Source organism: Cajanus cajan, chromosome 4 (genome assembly GCF_000230855.2).
Source record: "Cajanus cajan strain Asha chromosome 4, NIPB_CcT2T_4, whole genome shotgun sequence".
In the NCBI taxonomy this organism is placed as follows: Eukaryota; Viridiplantae; Streptophyta; class Magnoliopsida; order Fabales; family Fabaceae; genus Cajanus; species Cajanus cajan.
In genome coordinates, this window is record NC_138520.1 from 1,185,219 (window position 1) to 1,209,544 (window position 24,326).

The 24,326-nt window shown below is 32.3% G+C and overlaps 2 protein-coding genes across 3 annotated transcripts; both read left to right on the forward strand.

The window, feature by feature from the left end:
- The first annotated feature begins 329 nt into the window (after nucleotides 1–329).
- On the forward strand, nucleotides 330–3,115 carry ADC2 (arginine decarboxylase 2). The gene has a single exon (XM_020363104.3). It carries the CDS (start codon nucleotides 777–779, stop codon nucleotides 2,811–2,813), a length of 2,037 nt encoding a protein of 678 aa, XP_020218693.1. The 5' UTR covers nucleotides 330–776; the 3' UTR covers nucleotides 2,814–3,115.
- A 16,601-nt stretch (nucleotides 3,116–19,716) lies between these two features.
- Nucleotides 19,717–22,869, forward strand: LOC109802405 (ubiquitin fusion degradation protein 1 B). Of its 2 annotated transcripts, XM_020363767.3 has the most exons (9): nucleotides 19,717–19,898; nucleotides 20,077–20,157; nucleotides 21,222–21,246; nucleotides 21,345–21,377; nucleotides 21,499–21,620; nucleotides 21,733–21,863; nucleotides 21,955–22,157; nucleotides 22,262–22,428; nucleotides 22,515–22,869. In XM_020363767.3, exons 1-9 carry the CDS (start codon nucleotides 19,896–19,898, stop codon nucleotides 22,602–22,604), a joined length of 855 nt encoding a protein of 284 aa, XP_020219356.1. In that variant the 5' UTR covers nucleotides 19,717–19,895; the 3' UTR covers nucleotides 22,605–22,869. The 2 variants fall into 2 exon arrangements, with proteins under 2 accessions (XP_020219356.1, XP_029127834.1); XM_029272001.2 differs by lacking the exon at nucleotides 19,717–19,898 and having other exon boundaries at nucleotides 21,168–21,246.
- Nucleotides 22,870–24,326: the final 1,457 nt, after the last annotated feature.

The window sequence follows — 24,326 nt, forward strand, 5'->3', positions numbered from 1 at the left end:
GCTAGAAAGAGAATGGTGAAGGCGGTCCCACAGTAGGAGGCCACGCGGCAAATCGACGCCGATGATCACTCAATCTCAATTATGAAGCAGAATCGTCCTAAACTCCAAAAACCTAGTAAGTCCATTTTATAATTTATTATTTAATTAAAAGGAAAATGAATTATTATTAATTTTTATTATCGTGCAGCGCGATAAACACGAGAATTTGAATAGCATTCGGGTGGGTCTAGGGCCCAGGGCCCAAGAAGCCCATGACGTCCGTTAAGTTAACGAACGAAGAAGGAACCCGTCTTCGTAGCTGCTTCCCTCCCTGATAGGGTCTATAAATTGGGTCATACGTTCATGCAATTCTCGCTCGCCCAGTCGCACCTTCGTAGGAGCCTAAGCCTTATCTCTCTCTCTCTCTCTCTGTGTTGTGTCTCCCAACTATTGTTCCATCCATTCTTTTACTGTGTATCCCACCTTTCCCGTATAGGCTCCCCTTTTTTTCTGCATTTTGGTTTCAGATCTGGTGCAAGGCGTGGGTGGGGTTCTTGAATCCTTGAAATCTATCTTCTGAAGGGTAGGCGTGGGGATACCAGAGTCTTTCAGGGAAGGAAGAGAGGGGTCTCTCCGTTTTCAATAGATCTTTCACTGTCTTCTTTTGAGGGGGAAGCCGGGGCCTCGGCCTCGGCGGCTTTCAAAGCCCCCACCTGCACAGCCCTGTTGCCAAAACCCTAACCCTATTTTTTTATTCTAATCATTTTTTCTTTTTGATCGTCGCCCAAGAAGAGAAGATGCCTGCCCTGGCTTGTTGCGTGGACGCTGCAGCACCTCCCACCTATGCATTTGCCGCTGACATCTCTTTTCCGGCGCCGGTCCCTTTCACCCCGCCCACCACACCCGACAACCATTGGTCGCCCTCCCTCTCCTCCGCCCTCTACAACGTAGAAGGCTGGGGCGGCCCCTACTTCGCCGTCAACACCGCCGGTAACATCTCCGTGCGCCCCCACGGCTCCGACACCCTCTCCCACCAGGAGATCGATTTGCTTAAGATTGTGAAGAAGGCCTCCGATCCCAAGTCTCTTGGGGGTCTGGGGCTTCAGCTTCCCCTCATTGTGCGCTTCCCGGACGTCTTGAAGAACCGCTTGGAGTCACTTCAATCCGCCTTCGACTACGCTATCCAATCCGAGGGGTACGGCTCTCACTACCAAGGTGTTTACCCCGTCAAATGCAACCAGGACCGCTTCGTCGTCGAGGACATCGTTAAATTTGGTTCCTCCTTCCGCTTCGGCCTCGAGGCCGGTTCCAAGCCGGAACTGCTTCTCGCCATGAGCTGTTTGTGCAAAGGCAACGCCGAAGCGCTCTTGGTTTGCAACGGTTTCAAAGACGCCGAGTACATTTCTCTCGCCCTCGTTGCCAACAAGCTGGCGTTGAACACCGTGATTGTTCTTGAGCAGGAGGAGGAGCTCGATTTGATCCTTGATTTGAGCAAGAAGCTTTGCATTAAGCCCGTTATTGGGTTGCGTGCGAAGCTTCGAACCAAGCATGCTGGCCATTTCGGTGGGACTTCTGGGGAGAAAGGCAAGTTTGGACTCACCACCGCTCAGATTCTGCGGGTTGTGAAGAAGCTGGACCTCGCAGGCATGCTGGATTGCTTGCAACTGCTGCATTTTCATATCGGTTCTCAGATTCCATCCACCGCGTTGCTTGCTGATGGCGTGGGAGAGGCTGCGCAGATCTATTGCGAGCTGGTTCGGCTTGGGGCCAACATGCGGGTCATCGATATTGGAGGTGGACTGGGCATAGATTACGACGGTTCCAAATCGTGTGACTCGGATATTTCCGTTGGGTATGGTCTGCAAGAGTACGCGGCCGCGGTGGTTCACGCGGTTCAGTGTGTCTGCGACAGAAGGTCCGTGAAGCACCCCGTTATCTGCAGCGAGAGTGGGAGAGCCATTGTGTCTCACCATTCGGTGTTGATTTTCGAGGCAGTTGGGATGGGAGGAGGTTCTCCGGCATTGTCTACCCATTATCTGGCGGAGGAGCTCTCGGAGGATTACAGGAACCTCTCGGACGCGGCGATAAGAGGGGACTACGAAACATGCCTGGTGTACACGGAGGAGATGAAGCAGCGATGCGTGGAGCAGTTCAAACAGGGAACAGTGTGTATGGAACAGCTGGCAGCCGTAGACGGCTTGTATGAGTTGGTGAGGAAAGCGGTCGGGGCGGTGGAACCGGTTCGTACGTACCACGTGAATTTGTCTGTCTTCACGTCGATTCCCGACGCGTGGGGCATTGAACAGGTGTTTCCCATTATCCCCATTCATCGCTTGGAGGAGAAGCCCTCGGTGAGGGGTATTCTCTCGGACCTTACATGCGACAGCGATGGGAAGATTGATAAGTTCATAAACGGGGAGAGTAGCCTGCCGCTGCACGAGATGGAAGGAGGGAGTTACTATCTGGGAATGTTCTTGGGTGGGGCTTACGAGGAGGCGCTCGGCGGAGTCCACAACTTGTTCGGCGGCCCCAGCGTGGTGAGGGTGTCGCAGAGCGACGGCCCACACAGCTTCGCTGTTACGCGTGCCGTGCCGGGGCCCTCCTGTGGAGACGTCCTTCGAGTGATGCAGCACCAGCCCGAGCTCATGTTCGAGTCTCTCAAGCACCGTGCTTTTGAGTATGTCACCCCTGACAGCGCAGCGGTTCTCGCCTCTGCCCTTGCTCGCACCTTTGATAGAATGCCTTATCTGGTGCCGCTCTCTTCTTTTGAGGCCGATGCTGCTGTTCCTGCTGCCCAAGATGAGGCCGAACAGTGGTCTTATTGCTGTGCTTGAGTCTCGTTTTCTTTCATTCCCTGCTTGTCTGTTGCTTGTTTGTTGGTTGTTGCTGTTGGTCGTGGTCGTGGTCGTGGAGATCTTCATTTTTTTTTCTTTCCTTTTTTTATTTTCTCCGTTTTCGTTGTTTTTAGTTTAGCACAGGATGCAGGACAAGGACAGGGTCCGTCAGTCAGTTGTTCTCTGCATTTTGTTCAAAATGAAATGTCTATGACTTTCGTCAAGTTCTAGAGTAACAAATTTTATTGTTGCCTTGCTTGTTATACTTAGAATAAAAATGTTCTGTTATGGACAAGTTCTCATTTTTTCTCTTCTTAGCATTTTTCTTTATTTCTTCTTGTTGTTTTGTGGCCATGAATGTGAATTGGGTTGATCGTGTGACCTTTGTGTGCGGTGAGGGGAGGAGATAGCGTAACCGAAGAAAAAGGTTGATTCTTGATTCTGATACCATTATTGTTGGTATTGGTGGGGGCCTTTTTGAGATTTTTGGCGTCTGTATGTCGTAACAGAACCTCAATGGATGTTTAAAATGTGGCTGGTAACTTCGATGCTTCGTTCTTCTTAGAATTGACATCGGCAGGTGCAGTAGTTGTATAGAGAAAGCTGAATTTGCTTGCTAGTTCGGTGGTTGAAGGTTGAGGTGGCGTGCTGCATTTGTCGAGTTCTTTGCGTGTGGGGCTGGCTGTGGATATTGTGCTTAATTTATGGAGATAAAAAGTGGGCGTAATTTATGGAGATACAAGTTGGGCTTAGTGTACGTTGTGCAACGTGAGAGACACGAGTCCTATTATGGGGAGGTTTTTATTAAACACTAATTATTTCTACAATGTTCACGAATCACATGTTACTGTTACATGTTTATGAAGCAAAATATCTATTTATATGTTTCTTTACTGTTGTTAAAACAAAGTATTTGACGGGACACGGGTCATGGTTCGCTTGTTTTTTATTTTCTTTTTTACTCGCCCATTTTTCGTCTGTCATTCTCACGATTGATTATTTCCCGTAGAATAATAGGTCCAACGGTTTCAAAATTCAAATCATTCGGGGGCACTTACCACTACTATTCTTTTTCCTCGCAGTTGCCACAGTCCACCCCTTTTTTTTAATGATTTTTGGCGTCTGTATGTTGTTAAAGTTAAAGAACCTCAACGCATGTAGGAAATATGGTTGGTAACTAGAAGCGTCCCATTCAATGTATACAATTGAACCAAATAATGCATTGCACGCGCTAATTGCAGTTTTAGTAATGCTATAGTCATTTCCTGAAAAATCTTTAATGAAAAGCATCACTGAGAATAAAGCAAGGAACCAGGTGCGTATCGTTTGCTTGTTCTGAGCGGTACACTGATAAAAAATGGTGTTACCTGTAACTGAAGCTTGAATTATTATGGAATAGTATCACTTGCTACTGATTAAAAAGCAGCAGTTTGGAGAAAAAGAGGAATTCATGTGTGTCTTTCTCGTTTTTCGGTATGAACCTTTCCTTGACAATTAATGGAAGATTTTGTTCTATGCACACTGATGGATACTAGGATACTGGTGTTGATGATGGGACGTTTGATGAATAACCAGGAATAGTCTCTGCAATATATGCCTTGGAGGCATGTCAATGGAAAGCTGATAAGGTACCCCGTTGAAGACTTGAAGTTAGTCAAGAACTAGTAATGTTTGCAATAAAAGAATACTGATTTGTGCTCACTGCTCATTGATTTATAATTTCCTTTTATAATAATGATGTGCACTGAGAAAAATATTGTCAATAAAATATTCATGGTAATGTTGTAACTATTGCATTTAGTGATGTAATACGTAAAATGATAAAATATTTTCTTGAGGTGAACTCAATCCCAAGTATGACTCAACATATATATGCATTAGGTCTGAATATGATAATATTTGAAATTCAGGATGTTGCTTTAGCCATAGTACTGGCCGTCGGCTTTACATTAAAACATTGGATAATCATGCCCTTCACCAAATGTCCAAGAGAAGCTTGTGAGGGAAAAAATCCACTTGAAAGAGTTTTCAAGATCAAAGTCTACCCACTGTCCATTCTTGTTCAAGCAACAATATCTGAATTTTTTTTGGGTGGAAATAGCTCAAATTCCATTGTTTAACGGTCAACATGATTTGTTTTATCTTTGCATCTCCTAGCATTACGAAATTGTAGAGTAGTTGACATTGCTTTGCTGTATCGACCATCATACTGGCGGCCCAAATGGGAATATTTTTATAATCATGAAATATATTACAGAGAAAGTACCATGATTTCGTCATATTTTCAGACAACAATATGACTTTTATAGGCTTTTTTATTTTTTATTCACGAGTATAGTAATATTAATTTTTGTACTTAGTCATTTTCACCTATTTTTGAATGTTAATTTAAGACTTTTTTTTTAAATATATCTTTTTATTTATTTATTTAAATAACCTGGACCCAAGATTATTTACCTAAATAATCCATTTTTGAGGTCCAGGTGGGAAATCGGTAACCTAAAATTGATTACTCGGTAGCCAATTTCTCAAAAGATTTTTTTAAAAAAATTTCAAAAACCCTTTGAGAAATAGGTTACTAACCGATTTCTCAAATACCTTTTTTTTTCTTCATTTTTATTCCAGATTTTTATATTTCTTTTTTTGTTTTTCAATTTTTAATTTTATATTTTAAAAAAATTATAGTATTTTAAAAAAATTTTATTTAGTTAAGTTTTTAGAAAGATTAAATAATTAAATAAATATTAAATAAAATTTTAAGAAAAAGACAATTTTTATATAAAATAATAGAAAACAAATTACATTTGGAATTACAAAACATTTTAAGCATGTTGACTTGAACTCCCTTGACGATAAAAATATTTCTTCTTAGAGTGACCTACATTCTTGCAGAGAGAATATCTTTTTGGTTGTCCTGGTTCAACCATATCCATTTCAGTGCGTATTATGGATGACTTTAGACTACCTTTTTTATTTATAATCTTTTCCGGATTTGGTATGATTTGCGGTGAAATCTGTTTGTAAATCAACATTATGCATGTGTGCTGGGAAACTGAATGTGCTTACGTGCGGAGATTGTTGTAGAAGACGATCTTGTTCGTCTTGTTGGAGTCTTGCATCGTCTTCCCCCTCACTGAAAGGACCAACTTCTTCTTTAGGAACTCCAACTTCAGGGACTCCTTGTTCTTGTTCTTCTTATGGGACTCCAAATGTAAGGAGGTTGGTCAAAAATCCATGTGTATGAAAATCGTCTAACGAAGGTTGATTTTCTTAATAAAAGGGTTAGTTTTCATATGAAGAAGGTTGGTTTTCATGGGAAGAAGGTAGGTTGTGATAAGAAGGTTGGTTTTGATAGGAAGAATGTTGGTTTTCATAGGAAGAAGGTTGATTTTTATAGGAAGAATTTATTGGTGTGAGATCTACATATAGTTGAGTAGAAGTAAGATGTATAAGGGAACGAACAATTTGAATCATACCATGAACGTCTTCATCATCGTTAAGCTTGACAGCCCAGAAATTAAGCATTTCTCCGCCTACCACTTGTGGATATCGAAAGTAAAGTTGATCAACTAAATGTGGTTGTGGTAAGTTGAGTCTTCTTTGGATCTTAGCTTTCAACGCATCAAGTGTGATACGTGAACTAACTGATAAAAACATTGGGTTAGAGGATACAAAAGTATCTCATTCGTTTGTTTGAGTGATTTCATCATTGAAGAAGACTAACACATGGAAAGAAGAGGAAGACATTGTTGTAGACAAAGACTAACACATAGAAACAAGAAAACTTGGCTTAATTGCACTCTGCATTTGAACCTAAGAATGATCTCATTTAAATAGAAGGTGGAGATAGACTTCAATCAATTACACTATACAACCCTAAACACTGCATCAATGACACTTTGAAACCCTAAGCACTGCATCAATGACACACTGCATCAATGACACAGTCATCAATGACACATTCATTAATGACACAATCATCAATGACACACTGCATCAATGACACTCATCACTAAAGCATTTGATTTCTGACGCACGTAAATCAATGTCATTCTTAATTAACATATTTATAATTTTAACAATTGATTTACTAAATTATAGTATTAATTTTTATATATTTAAAAAATTTAATTTCATTATTAAAATATATTTTTTAATACATATTTTATTTGACAATTTTTAATTAAATTATCTCTATTTTTTAATTATATTTCTTTTTTAATCAAAACAATATTTTAAAAAAATATTTGAATTTAAATAAAAAATATATTTTTTATATTTTAATAACTACACTAAATATTTTTTTAAATATTATTTATAATTTTTTATAAATTCCGAAGAAAAATGAAAAAAGAAATATAAAAATCTGAAGAAAAAACAAAAAAAAAACCCAAAAGTTTGAAAAAAAAAACCAAAAAAAGAAAAAAAAAGTCCAAAAGAAAAATCGGTTACGATTTCTCAAAGAGTTTTTGAAATTTTTTTAAAAAAACCCTCTGAGAAATCGGTTACCTAGTAACCGATTTCTCAACTGGACCTAAAAAATGAGTTATTTAGGTAAATAATCTTGAGTCCAAGTTATTTAAATAAATTAAAAAAATGACATATTTAAAAAAAATTCGTTAATTTAATACTAGAGTAAAAGGTACATAAACAATTGCTAATTTTTGAAAGAGATATTTTCATAAAATTACTATTTTATTTTTTAATTTAAATAATTGAACAAAAAACTCTATACTTTTTTCTTTCTTTATAGAAACTATCTATTTATATATATATAAATTTCAGTATAAAGTAAGTTATTCTACTTAATTTCTCAATCAAATATTATTTCTTCTCTTTTTTAGGGATGTGTTTCATAATCATATATTACCTCTAGCCTCTAGGGGTGTGTTTCGGACAATGGGGAAAATTAATTTATTTTAATATTTAATTATTGCTATAATTGAAAATGAAATTGATTTGAAGATATTTAATTTTGTTGTGATATGATTTTTTTGCACAATAAATAAGTTTAAAAAGAAAAAAATGCTAACAAATGATCACAACCTTTAATTGTTCAGATGCTTGAAAAAAGTTTTATTTTATTATTTTATTTATAAATTTCAGCTATTGTTCCAAATTCATATCTCCCTTATTTTGCAAACAACTTTATTTTGCTAAAAAAAAATATGGAAAACTCCAAAAATAAACTTCCTTAAGCAAAATTTTAGGATATATATATATAGAACCTATTAGAGCACTCAGTGCAATTAAGAAAAAAGGCCCAGGAAAAAAAGTTTGTTTCTCAAAAGTCTTACCACAAGCCTTATAATAATTACAAAAAGCCCTATAAAAAATCCTTTAAGAAAAATAAAAATTATTCAAAAATTTTAGAAAAACCCAATACTAAGCCTAAACCTACAAAAAAGAATATAACATGTTGGAAATGTAGGCGACCAGGCCATTTTGCCAACAAATGTAGAGTTCAACAAAAAATTAATGAATTAGAAATAGATGAATCATTAAAAAAATCTTTAATAGCAATAATGATCAATTCAGAATCAGAAGAGAGCAATTCTACTTCTGATGAAGAAAACAATACTGAAATTATTTATCAATTAGAAGAAGAAGACTCTAGCTCTAATCAGTCTCAAGATGAAGATAATTGTTTAGGTCCAGGACTTTGTACTTGTAATGACTGTAAAACTATTAACATGTTAACTGTAGATCAAACTCATTCTTTATTAGATTTAATTTCAAAATTAGAACATGGTCCAATAAGAACTGAATTCATTAATAAATTAGAAGAACTATTAAGAGCCGATGAAAAAGAACAAGAAGAAGTTAAAGAAGTAGATATAAAAGAAATATATTCAAGATTTCGTCAGCCAACCCCAGTTATCATTAAAGATTTACAAGAAGAAATTAAAAATTTAAAAATAGAAATCACTAATCTAAAACAAGATAATATATCTATTAAATATAGAATATTAGAATTAGAAGGAAAAGAAAAAGTCAGAGAACAAGAAAATACTAAAATAGATTTAGAATAGCCTTCGACTTCAGTAGAAGATGTTAATTATTTACATATGATAACAACTCATAAATGGCATTGTAATATTAAATTATTAGTTAAAAGTGAAGAATTTAACTTAGTTGCATTAATAGATTCAGGAGCAGATCTTAATTGTTTACAAGAAGGTATTATTCCATCAAAATATTATGAAAAGTCTTTTGAAAAAGTTTTGAGTGCCAATAATTCCTATATGAAAATTAATTATAAATTATCATCCGCAAAAATTTGTAAAAATAAAATTTGCTATGAAGCCTCTTTTGTATTAGTTAAAAATATGAACATTCCTTGTATATTAGGAACAACTTTTTTATCATTACTATATCCTTTTAAGGTTACTCCAAAAGGTTTAGAAACACAAGTTGTAGGTAATTCAATATGTTTTGAATTTATACATCCACCAAGATCAAGAGAATTAAACCTATTAAGAGAAAAAAGTATTATAGAAAATAAAAGAAAACAAATTAATTTTTTATCTAAAGAAATTCAATATAAAAGAATAGAAGAACAATTATTAAATAAAAATATTCAAGAAACTATTAAAAAGATTAATAATCAAATAGAACAAGAAATTTGTGAGTTAAATCCAACAACTTTTTGGCATAGAAAAAAGTATGAAGTATCATTACCATATATAGAAAATTTCGATGAAAAGAACATTAATACTAAAGCAAGACCAATACAAATGAATCCTCAATATTTAGAATATTGTAAAAAAGAAATTCAAGAATATTTAGATAAAGGATTAATTAGACCTTCTAAGTCTCCTTGGAGTTGCTCAGCTTTTTATGTCTTAAATGCCGCTGAGTTAGAAAGAGGAGCCCCAAGATTAGTTATTAATTATAAACCATTAAATAAAGTCTTAAAATGGATTAGGTACCCCTTACCTAATAAACAAGATTTAATTAAAAGAATAACTCATGCAACAATATTTTCAAAATTTGATATGAAATCTGGTTATTATCAAATTGGGGTGAAAGAAGAAGATAAGTATAAAACGACTTTTAATGTTCCTTTTGGACATTACGAATGGAATGTACTGCCATTTGGTTTAAAGAATGCCCCTTCTGAATATCAAAATATTATGAATGATATTTTTTATCCATATATGAAATTTGCCTTAGTATATTTAGATGATGTATTAATATTTTCAAACTCTATTAATCAAAACATAGAACATTTAAAAACTTTTATTAATTTAGTTAAAGAAAATGGATTAGTAGTTTCTGCCAATAAAATTAAAATATTTTCTACAAAAATAAGATTTTTAGGATATGAAATTTATCAAGGAACTATTACTCCAATCCAAAGATCAATAGAATTTGCAGATAAGTTTCCAAATGAAATAAAAGATAAGACCCAACTTCAGAGATTTTTAGGTTGTGTCAATTATGTAGCAGACTTTATTCCCAATATTCGAGTTATTTGTGCCCCACTATATACAAGACTTAGAAAGAATCCAAAACCATGGGACCCAGAAATGACCCAAGTCATTATTAAAGTTAAACAAATAGTCAAGAGATTACCCTGTTTAGGGATTCCTGACCCAGAAGCCTATCTTATTGTCGAGACAGATGCCTCAGACTTAGGATATGGGGGAATTTTAAAGCAAAAAGTTTTAGCAAAAGAACAAGTTGTCAGATATCATTCAGGTATTTGGCATCCAGCTCAACAAAAGTATTCAACAGTCAAAAAAAGAGATTTTATCAATAGTTTTATGTCTTCAAAAATTTCAAGATGATTTATTTTCAAAAAGATTTTTGATAAGAACCGATTGTAAAGCAGCACCATCAGTTTTACAAAAAGATGTTAAAAACTTAGTTTCAAAACATATTTTTGCTAGATGGCAAGCTTTATTATCCTGCTTTGATTTTGAGATTGAGCATATTAAAGGAGAGTCAAACACTTTACCCGATTATTTAACAAGAGGTTGATCATAACTAGGAGGCTCTGCCACCTTTACTTGGTCCAATTTATATTGGAATTATAATTGTTTGTATTATTTTTGAATTTGTGTTCAAATTCTGTTATTTATTTAAAAAATTATTGATATTTTGAATCGGTGTCCTTTGGGAATATGGTATTGATTAATTGGTCTCTGGATAAATCCTTCCATTCTGGTTCTATTGGCATAATATCAATAAAGGTTCTTGTTTTTGGATAATGAGTTTTAATCTTATTTATAGTAAAATCATATGTGTCTATTGTATTTATTGAAGGTTTTCCTAAGGTTAATTTTGATAGTAAATCCTTTATTTCTTCAATCTTTTCTTCACTTTCACTTCCTAATTTTAATGAATCTATATGAGTATTTAACTGATATATTGGTTTTAATAATGGTTTTGGAATACTTGAGACTATACTACTACTACTTGAGGAAGGAATTTCTTTATCTTCTATTCTTGTTAATTGTTTTGACAAAGTTTCTAGCATACTATTAGAAAAATTTAATTGGTTATGAAGTTTTTTAATATCTTTTTTGTTAACTTCTGGTTCTGATTCATTAATAGTTTTGTAAGGACTTGCCTCTATTTCTTGTTTTTCTATTTCTATTTTAACAGTAGTCATAGGTGGATATTCTGAAATAATAATTTTATTATCTATTGTTTTCCACATTTTGTTTGTTTTTACTAAAGGATTTATTGATTTAATAATATTATTTTCTTTGCAATAATCTTTTAACCAATCAAAGAAATAAATATTGATTTCATTTTCTTCCATATAAGAATAATATAAATTTCTAAATTTAATAGTTTCTTCTTGAGTAAAATTTGCAAAATACCATTTTCTTAATTCTTTATTGTAATCAGCTTTAAAATCTTGATTAATCCATTCTTTATCTATTTGAAACGGTTCTTCTCTTATAATAGTGTTAATAATTTGCGAAGCAGTAGGATTAAAATCATCTACTTCTTCTTCATGTTGAACATTTTCATAAACAGGTCTTGTAATTTTAGATTTAATATCTAATTTGGTTAAATCTATATTAATAGTAGATCCATCTACTGAATGTCTTGCACTATTTCCTTTATAAATCATTTGTGGTAAATTAGTCCTAAAAGATTTTGACCTATTCATTCTTAACCTAATATCTGTTCCTTCTTGAACTATTTCTCTAACATGGGTATTGTAAATTTTTGGTTCATCTATTATATTTTCTAATAACCAATCTTTTGGAATTTTTGAAATTACCTCAGCATGACTAAGACGCCTTGGTACTTGTATTGATGACTTTCTAAGATTTGCTTCGACTAAAACAATTTCATTTTTTGGAGATGATCTAAGAGCTTTATAATTATAATCTATTTTAGTAACTTTATAATAAATTCTAAAAATAAGTTGTATTGGGCCTGAATCTTCATCTAAGATTTCATCAGGGATTATAACATATAATTTTAAAGCATTACTTGTTTTTGAGTTTCTAATATTCATGGAAAAGTTTGGATAACAATTGAAAAAGGCGGGGCCATCATGTAAATTACTTTCTAATATTGCTATAATAGAATCTTGAAATTGTTTCATACGAATATCTCTTAATAATAATAATATTGGACTGTTTACACCTAATCTATAATTAGGCTTAGCAGCAACTTGAATTAATCCTAAGTGCATAAAATTATAACCCTTTTTTATATGTTCATCTAATATATCTTGTTGCAAAATATTAATAATTTTGTTAGTCTTAGTACCTGGATAACAAAATTCTGAAATATGAATTTCATCTTGATTTGTTGAGAAAATACTATGTTGCTTATAAACTTCACATTTTTTAATAATAGGTATTGACCAATTATGAAGGGAGTTTTCTATTTCTGCTATTTGAATTTCTGTTTGGGAATTATCTTGAGAAGTACTTGGGTTTCCTTCTTGGGTGTTGGGAGTTCTCATAACTATTTGCTTATTTTTGTTTTTGGTTCCTAAACTGCTAAATGTTTCAAAAAGTCTTGATATTTTTGAGGGTTCTTTGACAGTGGTAAAGGTGTGGCCTCTGTCCATGGCTTACCAACGAGTTTACTACCTCACTAGGTTTTACTACCGGGAACACCAACAAGAGTGTATAACCTTAGGATTTATCTAGAGACCAATTAATCAATACCATATTCTCAAAGGACACCCATTATCAAAACTTCTTTAGAACCCATAATCTTCTATGAATTTATTTTAGTTGATTCTGTTTCAATAGAATTATTCCATTCCAGAGACAAAGACAACAATATTATTTATTCCAAAGCCAAGATACTCAAGATTATGACACCTGAAGAATGGGGACAACCCATTTATCAACCTAAATCCTTTTCAAGACAGTTTCAACCTCAAACTTATACCTATTATGATTACACCATGGCATGGAACTACATGCTATATCTTAAACCCAAGACTCATTCATGGTTCTTCTGGTTCCGCAGAGGAATCTCGCTAAAATTTCCAAAATGGTTTCTTCAATGGTTTTATACTTGGGGACCCATTAGAGAATTGTTTCCACAAGAAGTTTCAGAAAACTTTGACTATTTTAAAGAAGTTACAACATTTTTACCCAACTACAAGATGATTACCTTTGTTGCATCCCAAAATATTACTTGGATTGTTACCTGGGATTATATCTTCAGGCAACCCTATGACAATGTTCCTTTAAAGATTCTTGCAAGATGTATAAAGATTAAATGGTGGTCAAAGTTTGATATGAATTTCATCAGTAAATCAAGAATAAAAGAATGGATTCAAAACAACTCTCCAGCCTTTTTAACTCAAGAAAGCAAGAAAATAATTTCTAGAGACACTCAGTTTCTAGCTGAGAAAAGCAAAATTATGGCCGAACTAGCTTCAGCCACCTCTCAAGAAGAATTTGAGGCAAGACTCCAATTAATCAGAGCACTTCAAGATGATTCTCAACCTGAAGAAACAGGCTCTTCAGACTCTTCAGACTGATCGAGGAGAATATGTACAAAATAGTTATTCTGGAAGTGAAATGATTGAATGGAATATAGATGGTATGAGTGAACAAAGTTTATTAGATTATATTTGTATGATGTCTATGGCCGCCAGTGCCTATAAAAGAAGAGGAAATTCAGATAAGGCTACAACCTTAATTATAGTCCAAGGATTTACTGGCCAACTTAAAGGTTGGTGGGATAATTTCTAGACACCAGCAGATAAAGAATCAATACTAAATGCAGTAAAACCAGAAACTGGTGAAGAGGATGCGGTTGCAACCCTTATTTACACTATTATTCAACACTTTATAGGAGATCCCAATACTTTTAAGGATAGAGCAGCTAGTCAACTAGCAAATCTCTATTGTCCAACCATGTCCGATTACCGATCGTATAGAGACATATTTATGTCCAAAATTACTTTAAGAGAAGATGGTTTTCAAGGATTCTGGAAAGAAAGATTCCTTGTAGGATTACCAAAACTATTTTCTGAAAAAGTCAAAATAAAATTAGAAAGTCACTTTGGAAAACCAATACCTTTTAATACCCTTACATATGGCCAAATACATAGTATTATTATTGATACCGGAATACAAGTTTGTAATGATTTCAAACTCCAAAACAAACTTAGAAAAGAAGCCGGAACAAGTAAAAGAGAAATAGGAAATTTCTGTGAACAATATGGAGTAGAACCTATTAGAGCACCCAGTGCAATCAAGAAAAAGGCCCAGAGAAAACAGTTTGTTTCTCAAAAGTCTTACCACAAGCCTTATAATAATTACAAAAAGCCCTATAAGAAATCCTTTAAGAAAAATAAAAATTATTCAAAAAATTTAGAAAAACCCAATACTAAGGTGGGCCATCTCTGGTGTGCCATTCAAGAAAGTTATTCGCCAGCTCCACAAGAAGTTAAAAAACTTTTGAAGATCCTCTATGGTCAAATTTATTGTGGAATAGTAATGGAGATTGAGAATTAATGGCCTCTAAAAATGTTGAGGATTATTCTCAATCTCCATTACTGTTCCACAATAAATTTGACCCAATGGCAGCTTTAGAACATGCCCCTGAACCAAGCTCAATACCTTCTCCTTCAAGACAAATCTCCCAAAACTTGTCCAAAAATATTACCCATAATACTAATCCAGTTACCACACCATCCAACTCAAGATCTTATGATGATTCTTATATCACCAAAATATATATATATATATATATATATATATATATATATATATATATATATATATATATATATATATATTCTTTCTAACATCTCCAACTACTTTCATCATCTTACTAACCTATTACTTTTAATTTATCAACTGTTGCTTTTATTTCTATTAAAGTTCACTGATTATTTTTAAAATAAATTTAGTCAATACTTTTATCTCACTATTTAAATTGTTTATTAAAAATTGAAATATAATTCACACACAAACACACACACACACACACACACATATATATATATATATATATATATATATATTATAAAAAACATAAAATAAAATTTTATTCTCTATAATATGCACATGTTAAAATGGGTCACAACCTTTGAGTCACCTCAACCCATCACAAATTCGAGTCAGATTGGGTTAAATTTTTTTGCAAATTTTAGTAATGTTGAAAATTCAGCCCTATCCACCATGAACCCTGCTCATCCAAGTTAAATTTATGATGGGTTGAACTGACTCACGAGCTCACTCATACAACAACAATATAAAAACCTACAACTCACTCATGGAAAAAAATTAAAAACTCATAGTCCATTTATTCATTTAGCCAAATGTCACCCTGGAAAGGTTATTACTAGGTTAGAGACTTTTTTTTTTGTGAGAGAAAAAGAAAAGAAATTAGAAGAAAAAAGATAGTGTGTGACTGGACATTAGATTTTTTTTAAAAAAATATGTACCTGTCTAAGGGCACACTCGTAATCTTCTGGTAGGTGAAGGGCCGAACGAGAGCTTCAAGTGGATGCTTCAGAGGGGGGAGGTACCTGCAAAAGGCACTTTGACGCTCAAGTCAGGATAAACACAATTATCGAGAGTAATAAATAAACAGTGACATACCTCGTTTCCATTGACCTATTTATACTACCTGTCATGGGCCTTAAGTGTGGTGGGCCTCTCCTGACATTTACCAAATTAGGTAATACGATGCTAATCGACTGATTATTCCTTAATTGTGCGTTTCCCTTTATTAATCATGATCATCGTCCTAACTGCTCTGATCCTATCTGCCCGAGGCCGAGCTGATAGGGAATGGCCGAGACGACCTCTTTGTTCTCGGCCTTTGGCCGAGCCGATAGAGAATGGCCGAGACGACCTCTTTGTTCTCTGCCTTTGGCCGAGCCGATAGGAAATGGGTTGGATTCTCCACAGTTCTCGGTCCTTCGCCTAGCCGAAGTCGTGTCCGGACCGCGTCAATATCTGATAGGCCGTGACGTGTCGATCCATGTGACCGATGTCCCTCGTGCCGATATCCGATACGATATCACGTGTCGGTCCACGTGGCCGATAGGACCCTTCCGGTACAAAATAGATTTTGCTGGATATGTATTTAAAAAATAGATATTTTAAGAAAAATATGGCTAGACATTACAAAAAATTAGATTTTTTTTTAATTTTTAAAAATTAAGTAAGTCAACTCATTTAATCTACCAATTCGTTGTAGGTCGGACCATATTCATTTTTTATTAGCTCACTGGAAGGTGAGTTGGATTTGATTGACTCACTTATTAGTCAATCCGTGGTATACTAGACCAAAATGAGTGATCAATTTTGATAGCTCTACTAACATAAATTCTTTAAATGTTTTCACCATTTTTTACCAACAAAATGATAGTTAAGTATTATAAAAGTTTTTAAACATATTTTTTTAATAAAAATATATACTTTAAAAAATAACATAATAAAATAAGTCAATAATACAAATAAATCATTGATCTAGCTGATATTGAACTTTATCTCTTTTAATAAAGTCTCGAGTTCAAATTTTATATATGAAAAAAAATGATTAAGAAGGGAAAACTCATTAAAAATGAGCCAATCAAATAAAGACTTCACATTAATAATATATATATAAATAAATAAATAAAAAATGATAATAGTTTAGTATATAAATTTTAAAATCCCTTTCCCTTTTGAAAATGTTATAAGCACTAGTAGATGACCTGAAATGCTTTTGTTCTTAGAGGCAATAGGTCATGGAGAATGTTCAAGATCTTAAAGGAATAATGTATTGGCATAGGCATAGAATAAGCGTGAATCGAATAGATAGGAATATTGATTTAACAAGTTCCAGCATGGCCAGCATCATGCACCACATGATTATAGATAAACAGCTTTCCAGAAAGCATTGCGTTGACAAAACTAAGGCATCTTCTAATCTGTTATGCTCTGCTATTTACGACGGCGAATTCATTTCCCACCATCTTCCCCATGAATATTCTCTATAATCTTCATTCTTCTTTCATTACTCTAATACTTTCACTTTATCACATTGGTATCCTATCCAGCACTTAATTAGGACTTCCTAAGACTGCACCTTGTTTAGGAGCAAATTTTTAAAGTGGAATTTTGACTCAAAGGCTCTAGTATCATTTTCCACTTTCTAAAATTTCAATTAACCAAACCATTATGTAATGTTGCTCAACCAAAATGAAAAGGACGGAATAGTCAAAGGAATATTTACTAGGCATTTGTATGTCTATCTTTAGTGTCACGATAAAATTTACTATAATTGAAATAAAATGTTTGTGTATTCGGAGATCCTATATTAGACCCATGAAGGATAAGGATGCCAAGGAGGAAAGTTTAAGTTCAGTTAGGTACAGGTATCCTTCAATTTTTTATTACCAAACACGTTTGTGTTAAACCGTTTCAAAAGTAGAAAAAAATTTAATATTGAAAAAATGTCTAGTCAAATTGACAAAATGGAAAGAATAATGACTCATTTTTGGAAAGAGTTTTCAAGGAAACGTTTATTTTTTTTTTAAATGTGTTTTCTCAATATTTAGTTTAACCCATTGTTTTTAAATAAAGCTAATTAGACCAAATTTTACTTAAATGCATGGATATAGAAGTATATATTATTCGTTATAGGTACGAAACACTTGTATTAATATTGATTTATTACGAAACACGTTACACCATTTCTTTTTAGTTTGTTTTTTCAACAATCCTTTTTAAATTATTTTTAAATATTTATTATATATATTTTTATGCAATTTTTATAATATTATTATTTTAATTTTCTGAGTACATTAATTGTTTATTTCATATTATTTTTTCTTTTCTTATCTTATCTCTCACTTTATTGTAAAAAGAAATTAAAACAAATATAATTTTTCTAAGTTTTTTGTTTTTATTTTTTATGTATGATACAATTTTTCCAAGCAAATAATATGGTCTCGTGATTCTCATTTCTCACGCCCAGCCCCTTTCTTGAATGACAATATTTTTTAGAATTTTTTTTTGTTGAAAATGTTTTTAATGATTTTTTTTTAATTTCTTATCTTTTTAAATTTTTATTTTAAATTGAATTTTAATATCTTAAAAAGTTATTAATAATTTTTTTTATGTATTTATAAATTAAAATAACTATATTGAAAGAAAATGTTTCTATAGAAACTATTATCAACCCGAGTATTTTTAGTTGATTTCTTTGATGAAAGTATTTTTAGCGATTTATTTTTCAACCTTTAGTCTCTTTTAATTTATATTTACATTTTTTAAGTTTTAAATTGATTTTCAATATTATTTTTAAAATTATTAATAATTAAAATAACTTGTACTATATTGTTTACAATAAGTTTAAAGTATATTTTATATGCTCAAAATTACTTATTATGAATTATAAATACAATATATAGTTTTTTTACATATATTCCAAAATATTTATTTATTATACATGATATCTATATAAAATCAATTTCATATTATTTTCCTTTTGAAAATCTTACAAGCTCATGATCTGAATATTTTATTTTACGCCACTGGTTAGAGTCATTAGGTGACGGAGAATGTTCAAGATTTTAGAGAAATAATTAATTGGGTTTGGCATAGAATTCTCGTCGAATAATAGTGAATCGATCGAATAGATAGGAATATCGAATGAACATGTTCCAGCATCATATTCATATACCATGAGGGCTTATCTTAACGCGATTTAGAACTTGGAAGCTGAACAACAACTTTACGTAAAGCATTGAGTTGACAAAATATGAAGAAGCATCAGTTAATCTCTTATGCTATTTATGTCGGTAAATTCATCTCCCAATAATTGCTCCCTAGATATTCTCTGTAATTTTCAATTTGTTTTTACATATTCTGTATAATTTTCATCAATGTGTAATAGATTCAGTTCATGACATCAATTAGTATCGAAGCAAAAAATCACGTTAAAAATATAAAAGTTATAATTGATAGCTTTCATTTTAACGTGATAAATCACGTTAAAAATTTGAACCAAACACATGCTAAAACTAAGGATATTCAAAGAAATATAAATTATAGTATGTCTATCATGTTCTGCTCTACAACTAACTATAAATACGAGTCTTACATCATAATGTGAACCACTTTCCTGCGATGGTTGATGTGTGTAAGCCGCATGAGAAAATTACATCGAGAAAGGTGTGCACGGAACACATAATTGAATGAAAAATGCTAAAAACACGTATTCTAATTATACACATTTTTGCTATGCAAATTTTGCACAAAGTACTACTTTCGTATCTTTTTTGAAAAAAAGATGATAATTTGTTCTTTGGTATTGTGGGCCAATTATACTCGTTCTTTGTTCTTCGGCCATAATAGAGTCGATTCTATTTCTAGGCTTGATCTTGCGTACTTGTTACGCAGTACCTAAGAACATATACCATATAGATATAGTCATCTAAACTTTCACCACAGCATAAAGCACATGGTTATCTTATCTCATGCCATGATCATGACCATGACCTTGAATAACAATGATAAATATCGGTTTTTCTAGTTTACCAGTCCTGCAAGGCGCTCTCCACTACAAATCCACACATTGAATTTCGTCTTCTTTGATCGAATAGCTCGAGTTCCAAATTAAAGCTTGGACAGCAAAATGGTATGCTATACATATATACTATTTAGTGCATATTGTTAACATGTTATTCCTAAATTATTTATTTAAATTCCATTGGCTGTAACAATATTTCTTTATTAATAGTCATTTTTTAGTCATTCAAATATTTACTTAGACATTGAAATAGTACCATGATGATTTTCTTTTGGTATATTGGCAGTTTCTTGACGGATATGGGTATGAGGGGACATCATCATTTGAACAGATATATCGATGTTACTCTGCTTCATTTATTGAAAAGGTCAGCATTCCTTTACTACGTGATGATTTCTATCAATGATTCATTACTGTTCATACTAATTACCACCGTTAAAATTCACTGAGGTGATTATTATTGTAAATTTGTGATAAACTAAAACTACATGCACGGAACTGTTTATGAAATAATACAACATGAGCTATGGACTTTCATTTGAGTTTCAAGAGTCTAGTACCCTACCTACGCTTCTAGCATATAACCTATGCAACGATTGAAAATGTTACTAGTTTTTCTTTTTTTAGTTTCATTGAGTTTAGAGAAGGGGAAGAATATTTGCCTAGTTTTAAAACATGGTTCAATCTGGCTGTTTGACCAGTGAATCTGTTGAGTAACCGTTCTGAGCTGAGTAAATTAAATGCAAAGTGTAGATAACATCAACCTGTTCAATCGATTAGATCCGGAATCCATTGGTTGAATTAATGACCCAGGACCATCAACGACAGAGTCAGTGTATAGGTCATGTTTAATAATAGTGAATATTGGTATACATTTGACTGATTGAATATTGGTGTGCATCGAAAATTCAAACTTATTTTAGGCTTAAACTTTAATAAATTTATTTATAGTTATTATTTAAAAGTTTTATAGTAATGGAGATTTTATGTATTTTATAAATTTGTATTTTTCGTCTTATTTTAACAGTATGAGATTTTATTTATGTTCAATAAATAATGTTAAATATAGCACATGAATCAGCTCAATTAGAAGAGGTTTAATAGGAAAAAATGGACTAATGAAAAAACTTGCATAAACACCTAAAGTTCTGGATTATACGTACTATATTGGGAAAGCAAGTTTGTTAAGTGTAGTTACAGACTCAAAATTCAAGCTCTGTTCACTTCTGTGTGAAAAAAAAAAGTAAAATCATTTTCTCTACTTTTTGTTTGCTTAAATATCAAAATCTGGTTGAAATAAAGAGTTTTAAAAGCATATTTGGAAGACTTAAACTCTTAATGTGAATTAAAATAATTTTAAAAGCATGATTTTTGCAGTATCAAATAGATCTTGTGGAAAATTATTCCAACTATTCTTCATGATTTTTGCAGTCCGAAATTGAAAATGGCGATAAAAGTAAGTTTCCAAATCTAGCCAGGTTTGTTTTATTTTATATCGTCGCACTCTCTTTTACCCGTCTAATACTGAATATGTTATGATTGTTGCTGCTTCAGTTATAATGCCTCCTTCAGCCCTTGATCGTCTAGGTAAGGTTTTTTAAGTCCGATCTTATATTTGATTATATATGCATATTTTTTTCGGTCTTTCCACTGATGTTGATGTCCAGTTGACAAAATAGCAAGACTAATATCAAGTGTAATATTGCAGCTTTTCTACGTATAGATTATCCTATGATGTTTGAACTCAGAAATGGTGCTTCTGAGAGGGTTTCTCATTGTGGGGTTCTGGAGTTCATTGCAGATGAAGGAACTATATATATGCCATACTGGGTAGGACCACAGGAATCGAAACTTTGTGCATATGCTTGTTGCTAGTAGAATGGTTCTCCAAGTTTCTAGTTTCTTAATGCGTTCTAGTTTCTTAATGACATGTTCTATACAGATGATGCAGAATATGGTTTTACAAGAGGGAGACACCGTTAGAGTGAAATATGTATCACTTCCAAAGGGAACATATGTTAAATTACAACCCCACACAAAGGACTTTTTTGATATTTCCAACCCAAAAGCTATGTGAGTTGATGGTGATCGTATTATATTGGATGAAAATAATTTACTCACTGATAGATATCATTTTAGACTTTGATCATATTTTACATTGCAGCTTAGAGACCACTTTGAGAAAATTTTCCTGCTTGACTACTGGAGATACCATCATGGTGACATACAACAACAAAAAGTATTATATAGATGTTATAGAAACAAAACCTAATAATGCTATAAGCATCACCGAGACAGACTGTGAGGTGGACTTTGCTCCTTCCTTGGATTACAAGCCTAATACTGCAAACAAAACACTAGACAATGGTGTACATTCAATACTCGTGGTCTTAATCTGCCTTTTTTTTTTTTTTCTTTAGGCTGTATCAATAGCATGAAAATGTGACTTAACTTTTGGCTTCTTATCACAGCTAAGTTGAACCCATTTTTCGGGACTGGGAGACGCTTGGATGGAAACCAAATTCCAAATGTCAATTCACTGTCTTCTACAACATCTAGTTCACCAAGTTTTTCTCGTCCATCTCAAGGAAAGATAGTGTTTGGATCAAATTTTTACCGTTCAAAAGAAACAGGAAAGGTAATTCTACTCCTTCTCCTCAATGCTCTTCTTAGATAATATTTATCTGGCTGGCAACTAATATCATTTTTTTCTGTTTATTGTAGGAAAAGACCGAGTCAAAGCAAGAGCCACCCCATCAGAAGCAACCGAGATTTCAGCCTTTCATTGGGAAGAAATACTCCCTAAAGGGTTGATTGATATAAAATCAAAGTATTAGATAGCAATTTACTAGGCTGGCCTGGCCCCTATATGTATCAAATAAATCAACGACACTAGTTTCGAGAGTCTAGTATCCTAGCTACGCTTGTAGCAAATAAAGTATGTAACCAATGAGAATGTTTAGAAGTTTTCCTTTTCCTTAGTTTGATTTTGTAGATTCAGAGAACGGGGACAATATTTGTATAAATTCGACTTATCAAATTGTGTAATATAACATATGAACCATACTTGATACTCGTACTTCATTTTAGAAAGCTGCAAAATTCTCTCCCTCAAATTCATCTTGCGGAAAATTATTTAGTCCTATGGGACGGGAGCAGAGGCATTTGCACCTAAGAATAAAAAGAAATTGAAATCCTTCAGGAGATTTTCTTTCTATGAAAAGCAGATAATGAAACAGTTTCTCCTGTGATTTCATTGGATATTATTTCTGTTAGCAAGAAATACTATCTCTGTTACTTTATAATAAACATTGGTAGGAGATTGACGCGCTCTGAAATCATTGATTGAAAACAAAAGTCGTAGTTGTTTGACCTTTGACCTTGAGAATGACGGATTTTAAAGGCATGCTGCAATTTTTCATCAAACAAAATTGCCTTTTTCAGTCACTTGAATAAATTGTACAATAGAACATATATGATTGTAATGTAGAGAAGTAACTGAACCACAAATTAAGGAAACAGTCGTATATAATATGCTAAATACTTGAAATTGAGCATTAAAAAAGAATACGAAATCATGACCAAAATAATCCAAATTTATGTTCATTATGCCTGCACAGTGGTCATTGAAGAGCGTCGTGGTACCTGATAGTCAATACGAAATTATAAAAAAAGTATTTTTTTTATAATTTTTAAAATATTCAAATTATTAATTACGAATATGTTAACCTATGGAATATACATGTTAAAAATTTATTATAAATAATTAAAATTTAAAATAAATTATGTATATAAATAAATACTAGGTTAGAATATATATATTATATTAAAATTTGAATAAATAAATATTTTTTAAATATATAAATTATATTTTAGATTTATGATAAATAACTTATTTTGTGACACAATTATTTTTATTTATTGATAATTTATTTAAATAATGTTAATATTTAATTCATAAATAATTATGATAAATAAAAATCAAATTATATATAAAGTTAAAAAAGTATCTAAAAATTATTTTATGGAAGAAAAACTCATAAAAATGTTTTCGTGCAAGATAATTGTTCATATTTTACATATAGGAGTTAATTTTTCAAAAATAAATTAAAATATTAATTTTAAATACATTTATGTCTTACTTTTTAATTATTTATATTTTAAAAAATTTATATTTTGAATTTTCTCTGTTAAATTAAATCTAAACTAGTTATTTTTGTGTTTATTTATTTGACTTGCTTATATATATTTCTATTATTATTTCTTATATCACATTATTTTTGTTGTTAAATTTTATTTAAATTAAAAATTCTCAAACAAAATCTTATTAGTTAATAAATTATCTCAAACTTTTAAAAAATTAATTGTATAAAACACGTGAATAAGAACATACACTATTATTCAATAATTACACAAAGACAAGAAAGAAAATATGTAATTATAAGAAAAACATTAACTGCACATTTTTAATATACTCTTTTGAATATATTATAATGAGAGGAAAATACCCACCTTATATACTCATATTCTCTAATA

Bases quoted from the DNA above. Each gene is read 5' to 3' on its own strand.
- ADC2 (XM_020363104.3), top strand. From the start codon at position 777: ATGCCTGCCCTGGCTTGTTGCGTGGACGCTGCAGCACCTCCCACCTAT.
- LOC109802405 (XM_020363767.3), top strand. The intron at 21,247-21,344 runs GTAAGTTTCCAA...TTGCTGCTTCAG, and splicing joins AATTGAAAATGGCGATAAAA to TTATAATGCCTCCTTCAGCC. The intron at 21,864-21,954 runs GTGAGTTGATGG...TTTACATTGCAG, and splicing joins ATTTCCAACCCAAAAGCTAT to CTTAGAGACCACTTTGAGAA.